The sequence below is a fragment of the Eleutherodactylus coqui genome, chromosome 11 (assembly GCF_035609145.1).
Source record: "Eleutherodactylus coqui strain aEleCoq1 chromosome 11, aEleCoq1.hap1, whole genome shotgun sequence".
Lineage (NCBI taxonomy): Eukaryota > Metazoa > Chordata > Amphibia > Anura > Eleutherodactylidae > Eleutherodactylus > Eleutherodactylus coqui.
In genome coordinates, this window is record NC_089847.1 from 15,539,815 (window position 1) to 15,562,221 (window position 22,407).

The following is a 22,407-nucleotide window of genomic DNA, read 5'->3' on the forward strand; positions in this document are numbered from 1 at the left end:
TTTATTCTCTTTAACTTTGGCTGAGGAACAGCTTGCTTCATCAGCAACCTCCTTCCCTTCTCCACTGCTCGGTCTGTAGAAGAGGCCAGGATCCTACTCAGTCGTTTCTGCAAAATATTTTAACTGCCATTACATCTGATTGGTTCACTTCCAAAACGCTTGTCCAAATCCGTTTATAAATAGTGAATTCTCTGAGGCAAATTGGGTCACACAACGTCCCTATTTTTATACACAGTGCAAGAATTTCGATATAACAAGCAAAAGAAGCAAATCTTGAGTTAGATGACAGTCAGTCTCTGTTTTGATGATCCTTCAGGCTACACATTGTCTCTGGATACACAATGATGTGCGGTCTCCAAAGTTGCTGAAGTGTCAGGCCCTTAGGGTAGAATCATACGTGCCGGAAGTGGTCCTGCAGAAATTCATACCAAGACTGCAAAAAAACATGGTTTAGCTTTGTGGTTCACTAAAAGAAGCAGTTCTAGGAAATGTTCTCTGAAAAAGCCACAATTTCCATTGCCGTGGCTTTCTCTTTTCAAGTTAATGAGGCACAAACCACAGCAAATCTTAGAAGTATCTGCCCTAATTTATGCAGGGAGTCACACAATAGGTAGAGTTCTATGCAACAGCAATGACAACTGCAACTTTTGTGCATCGTGATTGGTGACCAATCATGTATGTAGAAGATGGAGGGTTAAAGGGGTTGTCTCGCGAAAGCAAGTGGGGTTAAGTACTTCTGTATGGCCATATTAATGCACTTTGTAATATACATCGTGCATTAAATATGAGCCATACAGAAGTTATTCACTTACCTGCTCCGTTGCTAGCGTCCCCGTCTCCATGGCTCCGTCTTATTTCGGTGTCTTCTTGCTTTTTTAGACGCGCTTGCGCAGATGGGTCTTCTCCCTTCGGCTCGGCAGCAGCGGCGTTTTGGCTCCGCCCCCTTGTACGCGTCATCGCGTAGCTCCGCCCCGTCACATGTGCCGATTCCAGCCAATCAGGAGGCAACGGAGCAGGTAAGTGAATAACTTCTGTATGGCTCATATTTAAGGCACGATGTATATTACAAAGTGCATTAATATGGCCATACAGAAGTACTTAACCCCACTTGCTTTCGCGAGACAACCCTTTTAACCCTTTCTAATTCAATTTGTATCCTGGTTTTCCTAGGGGGCTTACTCTTTTCTGCCATTATACAATGGCGCTATCTGCTGGCTAAAGCCAGTACTGCATGAGGTGACACGTTGGATAGGCTCCGACAGCAGAGAGGTTGGCAATATACAGTAAGAGAACCCCGACAGACGTCTTCCAACATCGAAGCTGTACAGCCTTAAATCATAATGTCTTTAGATGTCAGACAGTGGATTGGAAAGGGTTAATGCAATGATAAAAATGAGAACCCTTTCAGTTGCTGCTTGACACCATCATGCTCCTAACCATCCAGTTTCCTTTTGCCCATATCCCATTTTCATGACTTAGGCATGTCTTCCATCCCCGTGTTTGCTAACATTGCAGCACCTCTGTAGACCACATCCCTGTGCAGGTTCCCACCATCCATGAAAATGAGGACAAGATGAACTTTGAACATGCCACCACTAGGGTCCATGGACATAATTACAGACCCAAGAGCAATCCATGTGACGTCATATGCATATACTCTCCCAGAAGAGATAGTTCTAGGCAAGAAGAACAGCATAATACATTACCAAAGTTAATTGGACACCTGAGCAAGAATCAAAAATAGTATTTATTTCTATATGTTAATACTTAGTGGGTCTCCTTTGGCTCTAATGACATTAGACACTCTCAGTAGATACTTTCTACTAACATCTCATACACTTCAGCTGGTATTTCCCTCCATTCATCCTGCAAACATTTGGTGAGTTCTCTGAAAGAAGATAGACACTGTTCATATTTCCAGAGATGTTCAGCAGGGAGCAGGTAAGTCCAATTGTGGACCAATGTAAAACAGCACTGGATTTGTGACAAGGTGCGTTGTCTTGTTGGAAGTATGTCCGACCATTCCCAGAGTATTACCACATTGTTGGTAGCACGTTATTGTCTAGAATGTCAGGGTCACCTCTGTGTTCATGGTTCTTGTCACTACAACCTACGGACCGAGACCATGCCACATAACACATTCCCAGACCATAGTGGAACCTCCTCAGTACTTAACTATTGGCACAACACACTTAGGTAAAAGGTGTTCCCCAGGATCCTCCACACCCAGGTATATCCATCTGATATGAAGATGGAGTAGCGCGATTCATCACTCCACAGAACAATCTTCCATTGCTCAACTGTCCAATGACAACAGCCCTTGCATCATTGTAGATGGGCCAGTGTATTGCACTTTTGTGATAAGTAGCATGTGTGTAGCGATGTAACCCATATATTCAATAGCATGCAGTTCCTGTCACAAAGTATGCTTAACACCTCCAAGGTTCTGCATCTCATGTAGTATGGTCTAGGACAGGGGTCCCCAACTCCAGTCCTCAGGGGCCACCAACAGGTCATGTTTTCAGGATATCCTATGATGAGTACACCTGTGGCAATATCTGAGGCACCAACCATAATTACATCACGTGTGCAACACTGAGGAAATTCTGAAAACATGACCTGTTGGCGGTCCCTGAGGACTGGAGTTGGGGAACACAGGTCTAGGACACAAAATTTTCTAATAAGAAATTATCTACTCTACTGATAGGGTGTCCAAATATTTTTGGTAGGACAGTGTATAGCATGTGTTGTAACAGTGTATGGCATAGGTCCATGAACTCCATAAGTCCAGGTACTCAACACATCTGTAGAAGACGTTACATGGCTGAAACATCCATCTTTGAGAACAAGCATGTTTATGCTAGTACAGCACTGCAAGAGTTAAACATTTGCGCTGCTATAGAACAGCATTAAAGACAGTTATTTTGTCGGTATCACATTGGCACCAGCAGCGAGGGGAGAGGCGCTTGTGTTTTTTTGCCTTGCGGTGTGCCTTTTATCATTATGCAAATCTACATTCAGTCTTGTCTCCTGACGTCCCCCCCACCTCACGCCCCAGCTGCCTCCACTTTCGCAGGTGGGCCCAGACGTCTTCCATGAACCAATAGAAGAAGCAGTTACTTAGTCGCTTGAAATCCTGCAGCAATTTGGCAAGTGTCTTCTAGCTGGCAATACTCTAAAATCAATATTGAGACAGCTTCTCACTTCCATCTTCTTGTATTCCTCGACTGTTGAGAAATGAATTCAGGCTGATCATTATCCCATTGATGGGAAGAATTAGTTCGCTTTGTGAGCAGATCGCAGAATATTTACTGACTTGATATAGAGATGGATTCTCCGGATTAGCCTTCGGGGTCTGCTAATTAAATTCAAATACAAATGAAAGAGCAGGACTGGAAGATAAGAGCTGGCTGGCCCACCTCCGAAGCCGCCTGTAGTCCCTCTAACGTCAGGCTGGAGTTTAAGGTTTTATCATCCGGTGCTATCTGGGTGTTCTGACTGCTTCCGGATATAACTAAACCTGAGAGCAATAGTTATGTAGTACAGGGATGACTTGTCCATGATGATCTCAAGTAGCAGTCTGTTGGATGATAAGTCATCTTAATGAGGCCCTTATTACTTCTTCACTATGATAGTTAACTCTTATGGGCTCCGTCAGACGAGCGTGGTTTACACGCTGCTAAGCAACGTGTAAACCACGCCGCTATCATCCTGAAAATGATTGCGTGACCGGGCTGCTTCTAGCTACGTGAAGGAGCCCGGTCAAACATCAGTGGTGCGGACTGCGAGCTTCCACGGCTCCCATAGGAGCCTATTGAAAGCACCCTGCAATGCTGCGCAACACGGAGCTCACAGGCGAATCTGAACTCGCTGTCCATTCTTTTTAGAAGCGCAGATTTCTGTACTTCTAAAAAGGATCTGTATGAGAGCTTCTATAGGAACCTATTGGTTCCTATAGCAGCGTGGTTTACACGCTGCTGTAGCAGCATGTAAACCATGCTCGTCTGATTGCGCCCTAAAGAGTAATTCTCCCCACGTATTATTCATACGCGGGGACAACTGGGGCAAGAATTGGGGAGCTAATGGGCCAGGAAATTCGCTAGGTCAGGAGGGGTGAAGTTGGTAAGAGAAGACATTATAGTAAATTCTTGTACATAGAAGGCAGTATTATAGTAGCTATATTCTTGTACATAGGAGCAGTATTATAGTAGTTATATTCTTGTACATAGAGGGCAGTATTATAGTAGCTATATTCTTGTACATAGAGGGCAGTATTATAGTAGTTATATTCTTGTACATAGGAGCAGTATTATAGTTGTTATATTCTTGTACATAGGAGCAGTATTATATTAGTTATATTCTTGTACATAGAGGCAGTATTATAGTAGTTATATTCATTTACATAGGGAGGCAGTATTATATTAGTTATATTCTTGCACATAGAGGCAGTATTATAGTAGTTATGTTCTTGAACATAGGGGGCAGTATTATAGTAGTTATATTCTTCTACATAGGAGCAGTATTATAGTAGTTATATTCTTGTACATAGGGGGCAGTATTATAGTAGTTATATTCTTGTACATAGGAAGCAGTACTATAGTAGTTATATTCTTGTACATAGGAGCAGTATTATAGCAGTTAAATTCTTGTACATAGGAAGCAGTACTATAGTAGTTATATTCTTGTACATAGGAGCAATATTATAGTAGTTATATTCTTGTACATAGGGGGCAGAATTATAGTAGTTATATTCTTGTACATAGGGGGCAGTATTATAGTAGTTATATTCTTGTACATAGGAGCAGTATTATAGCAGTTATATTCTTGTACATAGGGGGCAGTATTATAGTAGTTTTATCCTTGTAGATAGGAGCAGCATTATAGTAGTTATATTCTTGTACATAGAGGGCAGTATTATAGTAGTTATGTTCTTGCACATAGGGTGCAGTATTATAGTAGTTGTATTCTTGTACATAGGAGGCAGTATTATCGTAGTTATATTCTTGTACATAGGGGGCAGTATTACAGTAGTTATATTCTTGTACATAGGGGGCAGTATTATAATAGTTATTTTCTTATACATAGGGGCGGTATTATATTAGTTATATTCTTGTACATAGGAGCAGCATTATAGTAGTTATATTCCTGTACGTAGGGTGCAGTATAGTAGTAATATGCTTGTACATAGGAGCAGTATTGTAGAACTTATATTCTTGTACATAGGGGGCAATATTATAGAACTTATATTCTTGTACATAGGGGCAGTATTATAGTAGTTATATTCCTGTACATAGGAGCAGTATTATAGTAGTTATATTTTTGTACATAAGGAGCAGTATTATAGCAGTTATATTCTTGTACATAGGAAGCAGTACTATAGTAGTTATATTCTTGTACATAGGAGCAGTATTATAGTAGTTATATTCTTGTACATAGGGGGCAGTATTATAGTAGTTATATTCTTGTACATAGGGGGCAGTATTATAGTAGTTATATTCTTGTACATAGGAGCAGTATTATAGCAGTTATATTCTTGTACATAGGGGGCAGTATTATAGTAGTTTTATTCTTGTAGATAGGAGCAGCATTATAGTAGTTATATTCTTGTACATAGAGGGCAGTATTATAGTAGTTATGTTCTTGCACATAGGGTGCAGTATTATAGTAGTTGTATTCTTGTACATAGGAGGCAGTATTATAGTAGTTATATTCTTGTACATAGGGGGCAGTATTACAGTAGTTATATTCTTGTACATAGGGGGCAGTATTATAGTAGTTATTTTCTTATACATAGGGGCGGTATTATATTAGTTATATTCTTGTACATAGGAGCAGCATTATAGTAGTTATATTCCTGTACGTAGGGTGCAGTATAGTAGTTATATGCTTGTACATAGGAGCAGTATTGTAGAACTTATATTCTTGTACATAGGGGGCAATATTATAGAACTTATATTCTTGTACATAGGGGCAGTATTATAGTAGTTATATTCCTGTACATAGAAGCAATATTATAGTAGTTATATTTTTGTACATAAGGAGCAGTATTATAGCAGTTATATTCTTGTACATAGGAAGCAGTACTATAGTAGTTATATTCTTGTACATAGGAGCAGTATTATAGTAGTTATATTCTTGTACATAGGGGGCAGTATTATAGTAGTTATATTCTTGTACATAGGAGCAGTATTATAGCAGTTATATTCTTGTACATAGTAGGGCAGTATTATAGTAGTTATATTCTTGTACATAGGAGGCAGTATTATAGTAGTTATATTCTTGTACATAGGAACAGTATTATTTTAGTATCAACTTGCAGTTTAGGCTTTATGCATTGAAAGATGTTTCCTGTGTTAATTGATAGGAAATCAAAATAAAACTACATTTTGTCAACAGATCTGGGCATCTTTCACACAGCATCGGTTGTCACACGGGATCTTTGTGTGGCTTAGAGCCTTTGCTATTTTGCCTTCTCTTACACTAAAGAACCTTTAGTGCTGATGACGAGTTAAGGCTCATTTAGACGGGACGAATATTGGGCAAATGATGCCCGACACTCGTCCCGTCACATACTAGCTCCGGTGCACCTGTACGGGAGATAGTATCGCTGGCTCACAGTGGGGCGGCAGGAGGAGATTTCTCTCCTCTCGCTCCTCCACCCTTCTCCATTAATTTAACATAGCGGCCATTCAATATTGAACGGCTGCTATTTACAGTGAACAATGAGCTGAACGCTGATCGTTCAGTGTAAATAGCAGCTGTTTAGTACTGAACTGCTGCTATGTTAAATCAATGGAGAGGGGTGGGGGAGTGAGAGGAGAGAAATCTTCTGCAGCAACCCCGCCCCCTGCTGGCCGCTCTGTGAGTGAGCCAGCGATACTAGCAGGAGCACGGGAGCGAGTGTATGCGGTTACGGGTGTCGAGCATTGTTTGCCCGACATTCGTCCCCTCTAAATGGGCCTTTAGTCCTCAGTCCCTTTCTTTTAGCATAGTCATAGTCATAAATAATTAGTCTGCTGTTTGTCTTGACCTTGTATGCATTTTGAATAGTTATTTTGGCGCTTCTAGAATGCGGTTTTCCAAAAGTAAACATGGCGGGTCCGGTTTATCCTTCATGTGAAATGTTAATATTTTACAACCCCACTTTTACAGGCTATTAATTTCTGTTTTATACGCAATGAATTATATGCTTTGTTGTACAAATTTACCGAATCCCTTACTTTTGTTATCGGAGGCTATTTTTCTTTTGAGTCATTTATTCAATTTATGATTTGAATCATATTCAGAGTTTCTGGAAAAATATATTATCCTCCTGCGTGTTATTTTTCCACCCTATTAATAAAATTGGCAAAAGCCCCATTTTTAGCAAGCATGTGACAACCGTAATCATACTGTAATCCTGTCCTGTCCTACACAGAGATTTGTATCAGTGACATATGGTGTTTATGCTTATTTTTCTGGCAAATGTACGGCATCAGAGTGACCTCAGCGATTCTGTAATACCGCCCCAGTAAGAAGAGTGAGAGTGCTCAGTTGTTGATACCTTATGATGGCTGACTGAAAGGATAATGGCGAAGAGAGGGCTTGTAAATGACTTAGATCTCTTCAGCATGCAGGGTTTAACACAAACTGGGAAAGAGTTTCATATACGCAAAAGGACATAGCAATAGTGTGGGAAATATCGTATTTTTCGGACTACGAGATGGCCCCCAGGTTTAGACAACAGAAAACCGGGAAAAATATTTTTATACTAATTTAAATGTCTCTGGGGGTCCAACAAAGTGGAGGGGCTACCGTCATTAACTTTGGTGTTCCAGTATAGAAAAGGGGGTTAACAGTAAACAGTCAGCTAATATTCAACCTATGGTGTCCAATCAAACAATGACGCAAGCTCAGAAGTTCACATTATACACAGCACTGCTGCACGTACACATAGCTTTGCAGCATGCACAATTACATACACACATACAGCTCTGCTATTTACATGCACACACACACACTGCTCTACTGCATGCACACGCACATCTGCAGCTGGCATGATAAACACTGATTTTTTTAAGGCCAACTTCGGATGGGCAAGCCGCATTCCGCATGTATTATGTATATTGCCGTTGACCGCGGCGGCTCGCCGGCAGTCATGCACAGTACAATTTTTTTTCTCCAATATTTGTATTTTCCACATCATCGCTAGGCAATGATGCGGGTACCTGCGGCCCATATGAAATGTTAATTGCGTATGGCCTGCAGGTTAGCCAACCTCCATTGACTCATGTTTGACTTTGTCTAAACATTAGTCTAAACATTGACATTTGTCTAAACAAGCACATGAGCGTGTAACGTTACTGCTTATTGTTGCACTCATGCAGAATGTTTAGACAGTCAGATCATTGCTGAGAATCGCTTACTTCTCGCTTCACATTCTATGTGCACATATGGGCAGTATTATAGTAGTTACATTCTTGTACATAGGAGCAGTATTATAGTAGTTATATTCTTGTACATAGGGGCCAGTATTATAGTAGTTATATTCTTGTACATAGGGGGCAGTATTACCGTAGTTATATTCTTGTACATAGGGGGCAGTATTATAGTAGTTATATTCTTGTACATAGGGACAGTATTATAGTAGCTATATTCTTGTACATAGGGGACAGTATTAAAGTAGTTATATTCTTGTACATAGGGGACAGTATTATAGTAGTTAAAATTTTGTACATAGGGGGGCAGTATTATAGTAGTTATATTCTTGTACTTAGGGGCAGTATTATAGTAGTTATATTCTTGTACATAGGGAGCAGTATTATAATAGATATATTTTTGTACATAGGAGGCAGTATTATAGTAGTTATATTCTTGTACATAGGGGCAGTATTATACTAGTTATATTTTTGTACATAGGGGTCAGTATTATAGTAGTTATATTCTTGTACATAGGGGCAGTATTATAGTAGTTATATTCTTGTACATAGGGGGCAGTATTATAGTAGTTATATTCTTGTACATAGGGGGCAGTATTATAGTAGTTATATTCTTATGCATAGGAGCAGTATTATAGTAGCTATATTCTTGTACATAGGGGCAGTATTATAGTAGTTATATTCTTGTACATAGGGGGACAGTATTATAGTAGTTATATTCTTGTACATAGGTGCAGTATTATAGTAGTTATATTCTTGTACATAGGTGCAGTATTATAGTAGTTATATTCTTGTACATAGGGGGCAGTATTATAGTAGTTATATTCTTGTACATAGGGGGCAGTATTATAGTAGTTATATTCTTGTACATAGGAGGCAGTATTATAGTAGTTATATTCTTGTACATAGGGGGACAGTATTATAGTAGTTATATTCTTGTACATAGGGGGCAGTATTATAGTAGTTATATTCTTGTACATAGGTGCAGTATTATAGTAGTTATATTCTTGTACATAGGTGCAGTATTATAGTAGTTATATTCTTGTATATAGGGGGCAGTATTATAGTAGTTATATTCTTGTACATAGGGGGCAGTATTATAGTAGTTATATTCTTGTACATAGGAGGCAGTATTATAGTAGTTATATTCTTGTACATAGGAGGCAGTATTATAGTAGTTATATTCTTGTACATAGGAGCAGTGTTATAGTAGTTATATTCTTGTACATGGGAGGCAGTATTATAGCAGTTATATTCTTGTACATTGGGGCAGTATTATAGTAGCTATATTCTTGTACATAGAAGCAGTATTATAGTAGTTATATTCTTGTACATAGGGACAGTATTATAGTAGCTATATTCTTTTACATAGAGGGCAGTATTATAGTAGTTATATCCTTGTACATAGGAGGCAGTATTATAGTAGTTATATTCTTGTACATAGGGGCAGTATTATAGTAGTTATATTCTTGTACATAGGGGGCAATATTATAGTAATTATATTCTTGTACATAGGGGGCAGTATTATAGTAGTTATATTCTTGTACATAGGGGGGCAGTATTATAGTAGTTATATTCTTGTACATAGGGGGCAGTATTATAGTAGTTATATTCTTGTACATAGGGGGCAGTATTATAGTAATGATATTCTTGTATATAGGGGGCAGTATTATAGTAATGATATTCTTGTACATAGGAGCAGCATTAGAGTAGTTATGTTTTTGTACATAAGGGGGAGTGTTATAGTTGTTGCATTCTTTTATCTATGCATCAATATTAAAATAGTTATATCTGTACATAGGGGGCAGTATTTTAATATTCTTCTAAACAGGAGGAAGTATTATAATATATATCATTGAATCATCTGTTTTCTCTTCTAGTTAATGCACTCTCACCTGGATGGGTAGATAGCACTTTCCCTTTTACAGGTAAGGCACATGTTGGCTTAATTCATCTACCAGTCTTTGTAATATATATGGTGATCCTCCTATGATAAATCATTAAGTTATTAGAAGTGTCATATCCTCGAATAAAACATCAGGATTATAGTACTGTGTTTTGTTTAGCTCCTCCCCCTTTAAATAAAGCATGACTTATACCTTCCGTACTGAGGCATCATGTCAGGGAAATTCAAAATAAAAAATAGGTATTGATTAAAACGTATCTTTTTCAAAACAACTTTGCATTATAACTCATTGTTGTCCGTGACGCTGATGTTGACATTAGTTGTGACTGTGCATTGTCCTTTAATCTAGACATGCTGCATGTGCAACACAGGAGGCAAGGGGGGCTATTGTCAAATGGAAAGCAGTGCCATTCTGTTTATTAGGCTGTGTAAAGCTTCTGCTTGTGGAGACCATCAAGTTGACTTAGACCAGCAATGCTTCCTGGGAAACTGGGTATTTAAATAAGCTCTCGTCATGGAGGAAGAAGGTTGGTTGTCTTGTGCCACCTATTCAATAGCAACCCTGTGAGTCAATATCCGACCCTTTAACAGGCCCTGTATATGAGATACTGTGCTATAGAGACTTTTATCAATCAAGATTATGGGGACCCTTATACTGTTCTTGCACAGTGGTCCTATTCTGTCTGCGTCCATCCTTGGTTTAATCAGTACCATGCAGATGGTGATTCTTCACTTTCACTTTACCGAGATTCTGCAGTGTCCCTGGAGACCAGAAACTTGTTCCCAAAGCTATAATAGCAAGACAAGTTTAAAGACCCCTGGGAATACTAGGGCTGGGCTGAAGTCATGCTGATTTTTTTTCCTTATATTTGCTGCATTTTGCACTTATGAAGCACAGCAGAAATGTCAGCTGTGAAATCTGTTTTATTTTTAGTTATGAACTGTTTTTCATAGAGCTTCATAAGGTTACTTTATACATATAGGGTGTTACACTCGTGCAGCGTTTACTCACCTGGCCTACAAAAACATCACCAACACGTCACACTGTGACAAGGTCATGTTCTTTAATGGACCAACATATATACGTAACACTAAAACGTATTAAAATGTCCATAATAGACCACTACAAGAATGCGATCACTATCCCTGAAAGGATGGGCTTGGCGGTCCCTGCATATAAGCAGGGTGATCAGCCTGACAAGGACATCCCCATGTCACGTACTTAAGAACTTAAGCCTATCCCTAGATAGAATATAGGAAAGGATATATGTAGCAGATGGTAAAGCTAACTGTTACATCATTCACACTCACGAACTGGCGAAACTTCAACGAAACAGACCTAAGTCATGACTAACAAAGTCTGAAAACACTCATGTGTATACCTGCTGACATAGCCAGATGGAATAACTACAGAATGTACGAGGTATTTGTTTGTATTTTGGCCAAGATACTTAAGCCCGTGAGCCCACTTCAAGGGTCCTCGTTGTCTTGTGGGTCCCTACTTTAACAAGACAGCTTCCACATGAAACCTGCCTGCATGCAGGGTATTTTTCCCGACGGGGACAGCCCCATGCTGGAACCTAGGGATCTACCTAGACCTAGATGACAAACGAAACACAGCAGGACTGAACACAGCCCACACCAACTCGCCAGGGATTTGCATAAAACACAGAACACCATGCACCCTGAACAAAACTGTTCACATCACACATCTGGTACCCTGCACAGACACACAGGAACATGACACTGTTTACACTGAACAAACAGAGAAAAGCCCAGCAGCCTCTAGCAGAGAAGCTAGTATGTATGAGCAACAGACCTGGGGGATTGGCTGGCTGGAGTAATCCAGACCCACCAGCTCAATCAATCCCCACCTGTGGCTGTTGCACTGCGCTTGAACCTAACAGTACCTTCCTCTAAATAGGGGCCTCCGGAGACACAGGCACCCAACACACAGGGGTCTGCTGCAGAGTCAGGGCAGATCATGGTGACACATCCAAACTGGATGCGCTAGTTCTGAACCAGAAATACTGTGCCAATGCGCGCAGGAAACACCAAGTGAGTGATGGAATAATTATCCAGAGCACCACCTATTGGAATGGTAGGTACCCTATGAGTCTGGGTGTGGGGGAGCTAATGTTTCTCTCAGTGGAGAGCACTACAAGGGTGTAGAGAGTCTTACTTAGGCCAAGCAATGCTCCCTGGAAAAAAGCCATGCAAATGAGTGAGGGAATAATCCTCCACTGTGCCACCTATTAGAATGGTAGCTACCTTATCAATCAATATCCAACCTTTTAGCATGCTTTGAAATGTGATTAAGGGTATAGGCCAAACCGAATATCAATGCACAGACAGCTGTTTTAGGGTTCTTGCCCCTCATCAGTGCACAGTAGGGTTCCAGTTGGCTGGTTAATGTTATTCTTGTGGAGAGCACCATGAGTGTGCAGGGAATCATATACACCATGCAATGCTACCTGGGAAAAAGCCATGCAAATGAGTGATGGAATAATTCTCCACAGTGCCACCTACTGGAAGCAATTACTGACTGATCACTCCACCTCTCCTCCTTTGAGTGTAGAATGTGCTTGGACAAATAGTTCCACAATACTAGCAAAAAACTACCATGCCAGGTCATGGATAATTCAGCTCAGGTTTTGTTAAATTAGTATGCAGCAAGAGTCGACCACAGAGACCACACGTCTGGACTCGTTAATAACACAGCCATTTCTGTTTTGCTCATTACACTGTACATACTGTAGGTCATAGGAGCTAATGGGTTATCTACTCCTTTGGCATCTGCAAGGCTGAGGACATCAGTAGGGTTGTCAACTTGTTTTTTTTCTTTTTTTCTGGACAATATATCCAGAAAATCACGGACAGACAACATTTTTTACAGGCAAATTGGAAAGCCATATTGACTGAGATCATAAATAATACATGTCTATAGCTTAATATACCCGTTATAGCACATTACCAGCATCGACTGTGAACTGTAAAATGCTAATTACAGTCTCGATGACCTACTCAAGTACCACCAACCTCTCAAAGAAATCATGGACGCATCTGTTTTTTTTCCCATGGACACTGAAAAAAATTCCCCTGTTCTTGCAAACTGTCCAGAAATTTACAAATGGTTGGTAACGCTGGTTGTAAGAGCGGACATTGTAGTTGAACAAATATGAAGACTGAGCAGTGGCACAACCTCTTTTGGAACAGTCCTTAGAAAGGTTGTGCCAATGTTAGCAATGCTAGCAAACTGCTAGCTAGATGCCCATCCTACTGTGCCTACCTGCTTTCTGAGAGGCTACTCTTTGCCAAAGCCTGCCTCGCATTTATACACCGCTCATAAAGAGTACTAGTCTTGTATTGATGCTCCTCAGTCCCGGCAGTCCACTACAGAATGCAGGCTCTACAGTAGGTCTTGGGCAACCAATGATTGTCCATTTTTCCATCCGACTCTGGTCAGGCACTCTCTCAGCTCATGCTGTACAGGTATTGACTGCCAATGCCCTTCAGTCTCTGAATCCAGCCCACCGCCTTGTTTCATAGAGGCTGTACATAGACCTGCATGGGATATATAATAAATTGTTTTTATTAACCCCTTAAGAATTGGAACGTAAGGATACAACAATTTTTGGGATTTTCACTTCTACTTTTTAAGACCCATAACTGTTTTATTTTCTCCATTGACATGGCCGTATGAGGGTTTGTTGTTTCCATGGCAAACTGTAGTTTTAAATGGTACCGGTTTGGGGTTCATAAAATATATAACTTTTATTAATATTTAGGCCTTAGTCACACGGGCGTTTTTTCACGCGATTTGCGCATCGCATGACGGATGCGCATGCGCAAATCGCGTGACCGGCGCCGAAAAATCGGCCCAAAAATCGCCCGAAAATCTGCTCCTAGCCGCGTTTCATTAGAAACGGGCCGGAGCTGTCCAGCGCATTGCATTCAATGGAGCCGGCAATACAGCGGCTCCATTGAATGCAAGCGCTGCGGGCGAGTGTGGGATGAATTGTCGGGAAGGGGTTAAATATATAACCCCTTTCCTGCAATGCATCCTTAAATGTGAAAAAATAAAAAAAAAGGATGTACTCACCTGCTCCCTGCAGCTGGAGATCCCGGCGGCCGGCCTGCAGTGGGTGTGAAGGAGGTGTGACTCAGACTTGCCCCTGATTGGCTCAGTGCTGAGCCAATCAGAAGCAAGTCTCAGTCACACCCATTCATGACTTCATGAATGGGTGTGACTGAGATCAGCCTCTGATTGGCTCAGGCTGAGCCAATCAGGGGCAAGCCTGAGTCACACCTCCTTCACACCCACTGCAGACCGACCGCCGGGATCTCCAGCTGCCGGGAGCTGGTGAGTACATCCTTTTTTTTTATTTTTTCACATTTAAGGATGCATTGCAGGTAAGGGGTTATATATTTAACCCCTTGCCGACAATTCATCCCGGGCACGCCGGCAGCCCATTGCTTTCAATGGAGTCGGCTGTATTGCCGCTCCATTGAATTTAATGGGCAAACATTGTTCTTCTCTGCCACAGCTGTTCCAGCTGGGGCAGAGAAGAATGATTTGTCTTCTGTATGTTCTCAATGGGGTCGGCGCTGCTGCCGCCGGCCCCATTGAGCGCATATAGAGAAGAGAACAGGAATCGCAGATCGCAGATAGGTGCGATCTGCGATTTCTGTTCTCTAATTTATCGGACGAGCGCATAAAAAGCGCTCATGTGTCCGATACCATTGCAAAGCAATGGTTTTAAAAAGTCGCCGGACGCATGCGCATGCGCAAATCGCGGCAATAAACGCCCGTGTGACTAAGCCCTTAGGGGGAACAGGGTTAAAAAAAAAAACCATCAATTTGACTTATTTTTTGCGGCATTTACTATGTAGTATAAATTATATGATAACAATTACAATACCACCAGAATTATACATTTTTATTTTTAGATTTTTTCTACTTTTGCACAATAAAAATCCTTTTTTTTGGAAAATATATTTTCTTGGTATCGCTGCATTCAAAGAACCAAAACTTTTTTATTTTTCCATGGATGGGGCTCTGAGAGTGCTTGTTTTTTGTGTGACAAGCTGTAGTTTTATTGATACCATTTTGGGGTACATTTTGATCACTTTAATTGGGAGACAATGTGTTTTTTTTACCTTCTTTTTACCTTATAGGAGAAAAACTATGGTCAATTTATTGTATAGGTCAACGGATGTGGCGATACCAAACATAATTTCTTATTTATTTATTTTGCTTAAACAAAGGGAAATTGCTCAAAAAAAGGTTTTTTTTAAACTTTGTTTTATGTGGGTTTTTTTTTACGTCTTTCCATGACCCTTTAGCGAACTCAATCTCATGATCACTCATCTAATACACTACAGTACTTCTGTACTGCAGTGTATTATCTATATACTTTAACTGTTACAGTCCATGGTGACATACAACAAGATACATTTCCCAGACATAACCAAGATTTTAACCCATTCAGTGCTGCAGAGGTGCAATACACATCAAATTCACACAAATATAAGACACTGACAATACAATTGCACAGGACAAACACATTCATACTTATGGAGGGGCCCCCGTTAACTCTGGGCCACTACAAATGTATTAGACTCAGTGTATTAGTATACTCCTATCAAGTTTGTTTCCAAAATAGGATAAAGAGTCATAAGACACAGAAGAAAGGAAAATAAGAGCAGCCGGCCATGGAATCCGTTCATATTACTGCAGTATGTTAGGAAAATTACAGCAGTAATGTGATTGGACGCTATGGCGCAGGTCGCCGTTCTCATATTTGCACTAGATTATATAACATGCCTATACGTTTTGTTGCCTCTATACTCTTTGACGGGTGCTTATGTTTTGCATCTTGGCAGCTGCTTGCAGTGGTGATCCAGAGCCACATACAGAACGAAGAGGCGTCATTTACAGCCCCGCGTGGCCCCTGAATTATCCCCCTACCATGAACTGCAGCTGGTTTATACAAGGAGACCACGGAGACGTCATAACAATTAGGTGACTCACTAATTGACACAAACAGTCACTTTCATCACAGATATGTCTCATCATTCCTATTCTTTCAATTTTTGGATTGTTTCTTTAGGGTAAGATGAAGATTTAAAGGGGCTAACTCATCAAGACGACCCATTTCCTATTAGCGCGTATGGATGTCATAGAGGACAGTAGCTAAGATATAGCAGCTGTGGCTTACTGGGTTCATCTATATTACTATGTGGATAACCATTCATTTAAATGCCCAGCATGTTATACTGCATTGATCGCTGAGTGTTTCTGGCACAGTGCTAAAAAAGGTTTCCTCGATGAGACTTTAAAGGGGTTGTCCGATCGGTGGCAGTGGAGAATGAAATAATAAAATAAAAAAACTCATCCACTGCCCACTGCACCCCCACCGCCACACCCGTCCTCCTGGCAGGTCTGTGTTTACATTGGCTGCAGTGGTGACGCAGTTGTTTACCCATGTGACCACTGCAGCCAATGTCAGGCCTTGAAACGAAATCTCATGCACAGGCCCGGGCTGACTATCTACCAACCCATAAAGTAAAAAGAAAAAAAGGTGGCAGCATAAATGGGTAAAAAAGCAGTTGGAATCTTTATTCTTCCATGCCAAAGTCAAACAGCTACATTTCGACCCCATGGGTATTTGTCAAGCTTGACAAAGACCCACAGGGTCGAAATGTAGCTGTTTGACTTTGGCATGGAAGAATAAAGATTCCAACTGCTTTTGCACCCATTTATGCTATACCGCCACCTTTTTTTCTTTTTGGATCTGCTTTGGGAACGGTGGTAAAAGCCCCTGGATGGCTGTTGCATTTTTCTAGTCCTTCCGGTATGAGTTTAATGAGGTGCTGCTGGCAACCTCTTTTTTTCGAATATCCACAAACCCATGTGACCTGTATACAGGATGTCACTGGGGCCAGAAGACCTGGTGATGTCACGGGTGACATCACGGGGCACTGGAGAACCAAATAGTCACTCCTCGCAATAGTATGCAATTTAATAAATCATTATTTTGGAAGGGAGCTTAAATTAAGGAAAATTAATCTGGAAAACCCCTTTAATGATAATTGTATGTTAAAATGAACTACTGACTTGGAAGTACTCGGAATAAATGTATATGGAATTACTTGCTGATGGGTTCCAAGACCAATAATAGAGAATTTAAAGGGATTGTCTGAAGAACCCCTGTCCATATGCCCTATTTAAGCACATAAACATAGGAAGGGATCTCTTCTTGAGCTCTAGCCATTATCGAGAGTTGGGACCCACTGCACCAACACCTCTCACTTTGGAGGATGTCATGTGACCATATATTGCATGTTTGCTCATTCATTTTATTGGGCCCCATGCTATACTACATTTATGGCCGCCAGCAAGTAATAACAGCTGATTGTCAGGGGTTATAGCTGCTTGACCCATGGCAATCACTTGATCATCAGCGGGCCTGGATTTTGGAAAGGGGTTGTCTAGATTGGACAAGCCTTTGGGACTCCTTGGTGCTTTCCCTGCTAGGTAAGCTAAAGTCCCCTGATGCAAGCACTGAGTCATGACTGACTCCTCGGGGGACGTCACATCGTGCGTTTTCTTGGCAGACTGGTTTTGCGGGGTGGTTTGCCATTGCCTTCCCTGGTCATCCTTGCTGGGTGACACCAATACTTGCCAGTTGTAACAAGTAACAAGTCAAAATGCTGCCAGCAATTAGCGGTGAGCTGCAGTGGATCAACCATAGTGTGCACTGGCACCCTAAGATGAAGTGATTAGGCTGATAGGTACATATTCAGGAACTACTTGTAATGTAAACTCCCACGCCAGGTAAAATGTTCAACATCTTTAATAGCCTCTTTCTTCTCTCTCGTTTCTTTATATTTTACAGTTTTAAGAATTTTGATATTCAAGATTCCCACAAGTGCACTATTGACTGGTTACTGATCGGTCCCTCTTCGAAAAGAGAAGGATATAAAGTCTGCGGATCTACTATCCCCCCGGCCTTCATTTCATTGCGGGATCATGTCTGGATGTTCTTTCATTCAGATTCCTTAAGTTCAGGGCAATCTCAGGGATTCCGGCTGTCATATATCAGAGGTATGAATAATCCCATACAAGGGAATGTCTTTATACCCTAAATATCTGTCTGGAGACCAAGTTGTATAATTCATAGAGGACTGTCTAGACTGGGTACAATTGTAGCAAACCATCAGCTGTGAGAAGGTAGCTGTTTTAAATTTTAAGTAAAAATGTTCTCGTTCACTGACAACAAGCAGATATATTCATTTAGTGGAGAATTTAAGCAAAATATGATAAAAAGTTGCATCACTTTTTATTACAGAATGATTAGGTTTTATATACATTATTTTGTAAACCCCCTTTAAGGTCTGTGTTGGGTGACCAGCTATTTAAAGGGGTTATCCCACTTCTAGCAGTGTTGCTGCAAGAAACAGAGAGCTCCTCACGTTGCAGAGTGGCCCAGGTTGGTACTGCAAGCTGAGTCCAATTCACTTCTATAGGACTCAATACTTGCAATACCAACCTGGGCCACTGTGTAGTGTAGAGAGCTGTCTGCAGGAAAACGGCTAGAAGTGGGACATGGCATACCTATAGGAGATGTCATTATAAGTCAGATCCCACCTTTGGAGCCTGCACCTATCTCTAGCTGTAGTCTCCACTGCCGCCCTGACTGTACGAGGTGGCTGGCAGTGGTCGGGTTTATGGAAACAGCTGAGTGGGCTTCGCTCTCTTAACGCACATAGCAGTCAATGGGAGTTACGCAAATAGTGTAGCACAGCAAGCTACGCTGTTACAAAAGCAGGTAAAATTCCCTGGTGCAAGTCATGACTGAGTCTTAGGGTGATGTCATATCTTGTCAGACTGTTTATCAAGGGTGGTTTGCCATTGCCTTCCCCAGTCATCTTTACCCCCCACCATGCCAGGTACTTATTACTGAGCTCGGAAGGGGTCAACCTTGAACCAGCTACCTGATCCATGTGGGGATTGAACCCACAACCTTCAGGTCATGAGCAAGAGCTTAGGACTGCATTTCTGCTGCATTAACACTTGGCACCACACAAGGCCCTTTTGCTGTGCTATAATGTTTGCATAACTCCCATTAACTTCTATGGGCGTTACAGAAATAAAGTGACACTCGTGGCCACCTCATACAGGACATTGTTCTCATCTTGGACATGTTTGGTCGAAATGGGAACACCCCTTTAAGTACAGTATGGGTCTACATATCAGCACCGGTATAGAGATGAGAGGCTATTATTATATAAAGCACGGCTTCATGAGGCTGACATCATGTGTCCACCGGCCCCTGGGCATAAAGGGAGATTAAACCCCCAAACCAGCTCTTTTTTTTTTTAATCCAGGCATTTCCAGCTTTATAAAATATTAACCTGATTTTCTCCTTTGCATGCAGAGACTGAAAGTGCAGCCCGTGTAATTGCATTCTTTTGATTTCACTGCAAAAAGCTTCCATTTTCTTTTCCATGAGAGGTTTCCTCCTGTGTATACCCAGAATCACTTCTGTCCATTTCATATTCCATTACCATCTGCGTTGGGGCTGTGTTCCCTCCGTCTCCTCTCCTTCCGTATCTCTCGCATTTCCCGTTAATATCCATCTGGCAGAGGAGTGGAGGTGTTGTAAATCACAGGACGTGTCTGCATGAAATCTCTTAAGTGAAGTGGAATTTGATAGAAATTATCTCTCAAGCCGTGAAGATTAAGCAAAGTACTCCCAGCAATTGTCATTACAGTTGCAACTACAGTACCGCTGGTTCAGCTAATGGGATCACCTCGCATTAAATGCTTTTTCAATCTCTCTACCGAAAGTCGTTACCCATGTCCTTCTGAGCTGATAAATGTTAGGATGAAGGTGCGATAATTCTCATGGCTGCCTGCAGAGTAGCGTTTACTTACAGGTTAAAGGAATTTGCAAACCATAGTAAGGGGGGGGCTACACATCTAAGGCAGGGTTCCCATTTTACTGCTCCATTCGGGGAGCAGTAAAGGGGAATCCCCGCAGCCAAATGGTTTTGTCGCTGGAAGGAACCGAACAGCATCGGGCGGACCCATTGACTATAATGGGGTCTGCCCGTTGCCTGGCTTTTGGATGGGAGAAAAAGCGCTGCATGTGACGCTTCTTCTCCTGGTATTTCCAGCTGGATCTATTGGTGGATCCAACGTAGATGTGAAACCAGCTTAAGTAATGGCATATCACTAGGATCTGTAGGGGTCCACTGATCTGAAAGATGAAGGTTTAACATTTTTCTAGCTAAGGGTCCTTTCATACATATGTTGCAACTCGCATTGGACAGCATGCCCTGTGGGTGGGATGTCTAATACCCTCAGACTGTGAACATTGCATGTCTGATTTTGGTCCATGATACAGACCAGAATAGGACATGCTATGCTTTTCTCACACAGACCATTGGCTATAATGAGTCTGTGTGCTGATCATGAAATACACAGACAGCACACAGATAACAAATACCCCCATAGGATTGGGCCTTAAAGGTACCTTTGGGGCAATTATCACCTGAATCGCTGGAATTAGCAAATTCGGACAATAGTCGTCCCATGCCCAAGCACCCGCCAAAGGACCTTGAGCTGTTAATTGCTCACTTGTTGGAGTTTCTTGGTTTTTAGCAGATTTAAAAACTAAGTGACTATCGGCCCGTGTAAACAGGAGCCGCTCAATGTTGGAGCGACCAGCAGTTCACTGTGAATGGAAGTGGGCAGGCCGGAACGAACCCGAACCGCTCTGCCTCCATTCACTTGAATGACTTGCTCATCGTTACAAGTTAGGACAAAAAGCTCAAGGTAATTGGATGCTGCTGTGTTGGTGGACCAAGTAGTTGGAATCAATGACCAGCTGATCAAAGATTCTTAAAGAATTTACGCCAACATTAAAGGGGTTGTCCCACTTCTGGCTTCTGAATAATGGAATATTGGTGGGGTCCACTGGCTGGAGCTGTTTTGCTACCAGAATCAGACAGCAGTGTACATTATGCCTAAGTTGATATTGCAAACCATCCTGTTCACTTCGAGGGCCAATGAAGGAAAAAGGAAAAAATCCTCTGCACTCTTTATGACCAGAAGTAGCTCCTTCTAGCTCCTAGTTGCGGGATCCGCGTCATCGCCAGCAAGGGCACGGCATAATCTGTACCGCGCATGTGCGCTGGCACAACAGCCAACGCTTCTGTAGTACAGATAAAGAAGAATGTGAACAGGTAAGCGGGGTCAATGGCAGGCACAGGGTCGGATTGCGCTGCCGGATCCTGCATACCAGATCCAACCCTGTCGTGTGTAGAAGGCCTGGATTGTTTTATTAGTAACATTGTTAACATTTGAAAAAAAAGTAACATTGAACCAGTGTTTTTCATATTGAATTTTTGAGCCTTGGAGTTTTGATGGACGGGGCTAAGGGGAAGAGTTACGTTTTTAAATTGGAGTAGGATAATAGTTAAGCCATATGTTCCATTTGTCTGTGAAGGCCTCTAGTATACTGCCTTGAATTGCTCTTCTATGGAAGATATTCTATTGCTTTTCTAGTCTCGTGCTAGTGTAAGACGGGAAGAATGGAGAACATGGCATGTGATAGTTCTGAAATTCAGTGGGAAGTTATCAATGCCAAGCAGCAAAAGGGCCAGGCCCGGACTTCTTTTTATTCGGGGTGAAGGGGAAAGTGACTTTCAATTCCGCATCAAAATCTGCAGGTAGCATGTGGATTTTGGTGCGGAATTTACCGCGGCTTGTGATGCGTTGTGAATAGAGATGAGCGAGCGTACTCGGTTCGGGTGTTTTTGCACTCGAGCACCGCTTTTTCCAAGTAACTGACTACTCGGACGAAAAGATTCGGGGGGCGCCGGGGGGTGGCAGTGGGGAACAGGGGGGAGCTCTCTCTCCCCCCTCCCCTCTGCAACCCCCCAAATCTTTTTGTACGAGTAGTCAGTTACTCGGAAAAAGCGGTGCTCGAGTGCAAAAACACCCGAACCGAGTACGCTCGCTCATCTCTAGTTGTGAAGCCTAATCCATCCTGTGTGAAAGGTCCCTTAAAG

General features: G+C 41.7%; 1 protein-coding gene across 1 annotated transcript in view; it reads left to right on the forward strand.

Moving 5' to 3' along the window:
• LRP3 (LDL receptor related protein 3) overlaps positions 1–22,407 on the forward strand; it is a 41,623-nt gene that overhangs the window by 14,809 nt on the left and 4,407 nt on the right. Inside the window, exons 2-4 of the mRNA XM_066583104.1 lie at positions 10,298–10,345; positions 16,210–16,348; positions 18,225–18,433. Coding sequence (XP_066439201.1) covers positions 10,298–10,345; positions 16,210–16,348; positions 18,225–18,433 — 396 coding nt within the window. The remainder of the gene's footprint in view (positions 1–10,297; positions 10,346–16,209; positions 16,349–18,224; positions 18,434–22,407) is intronic.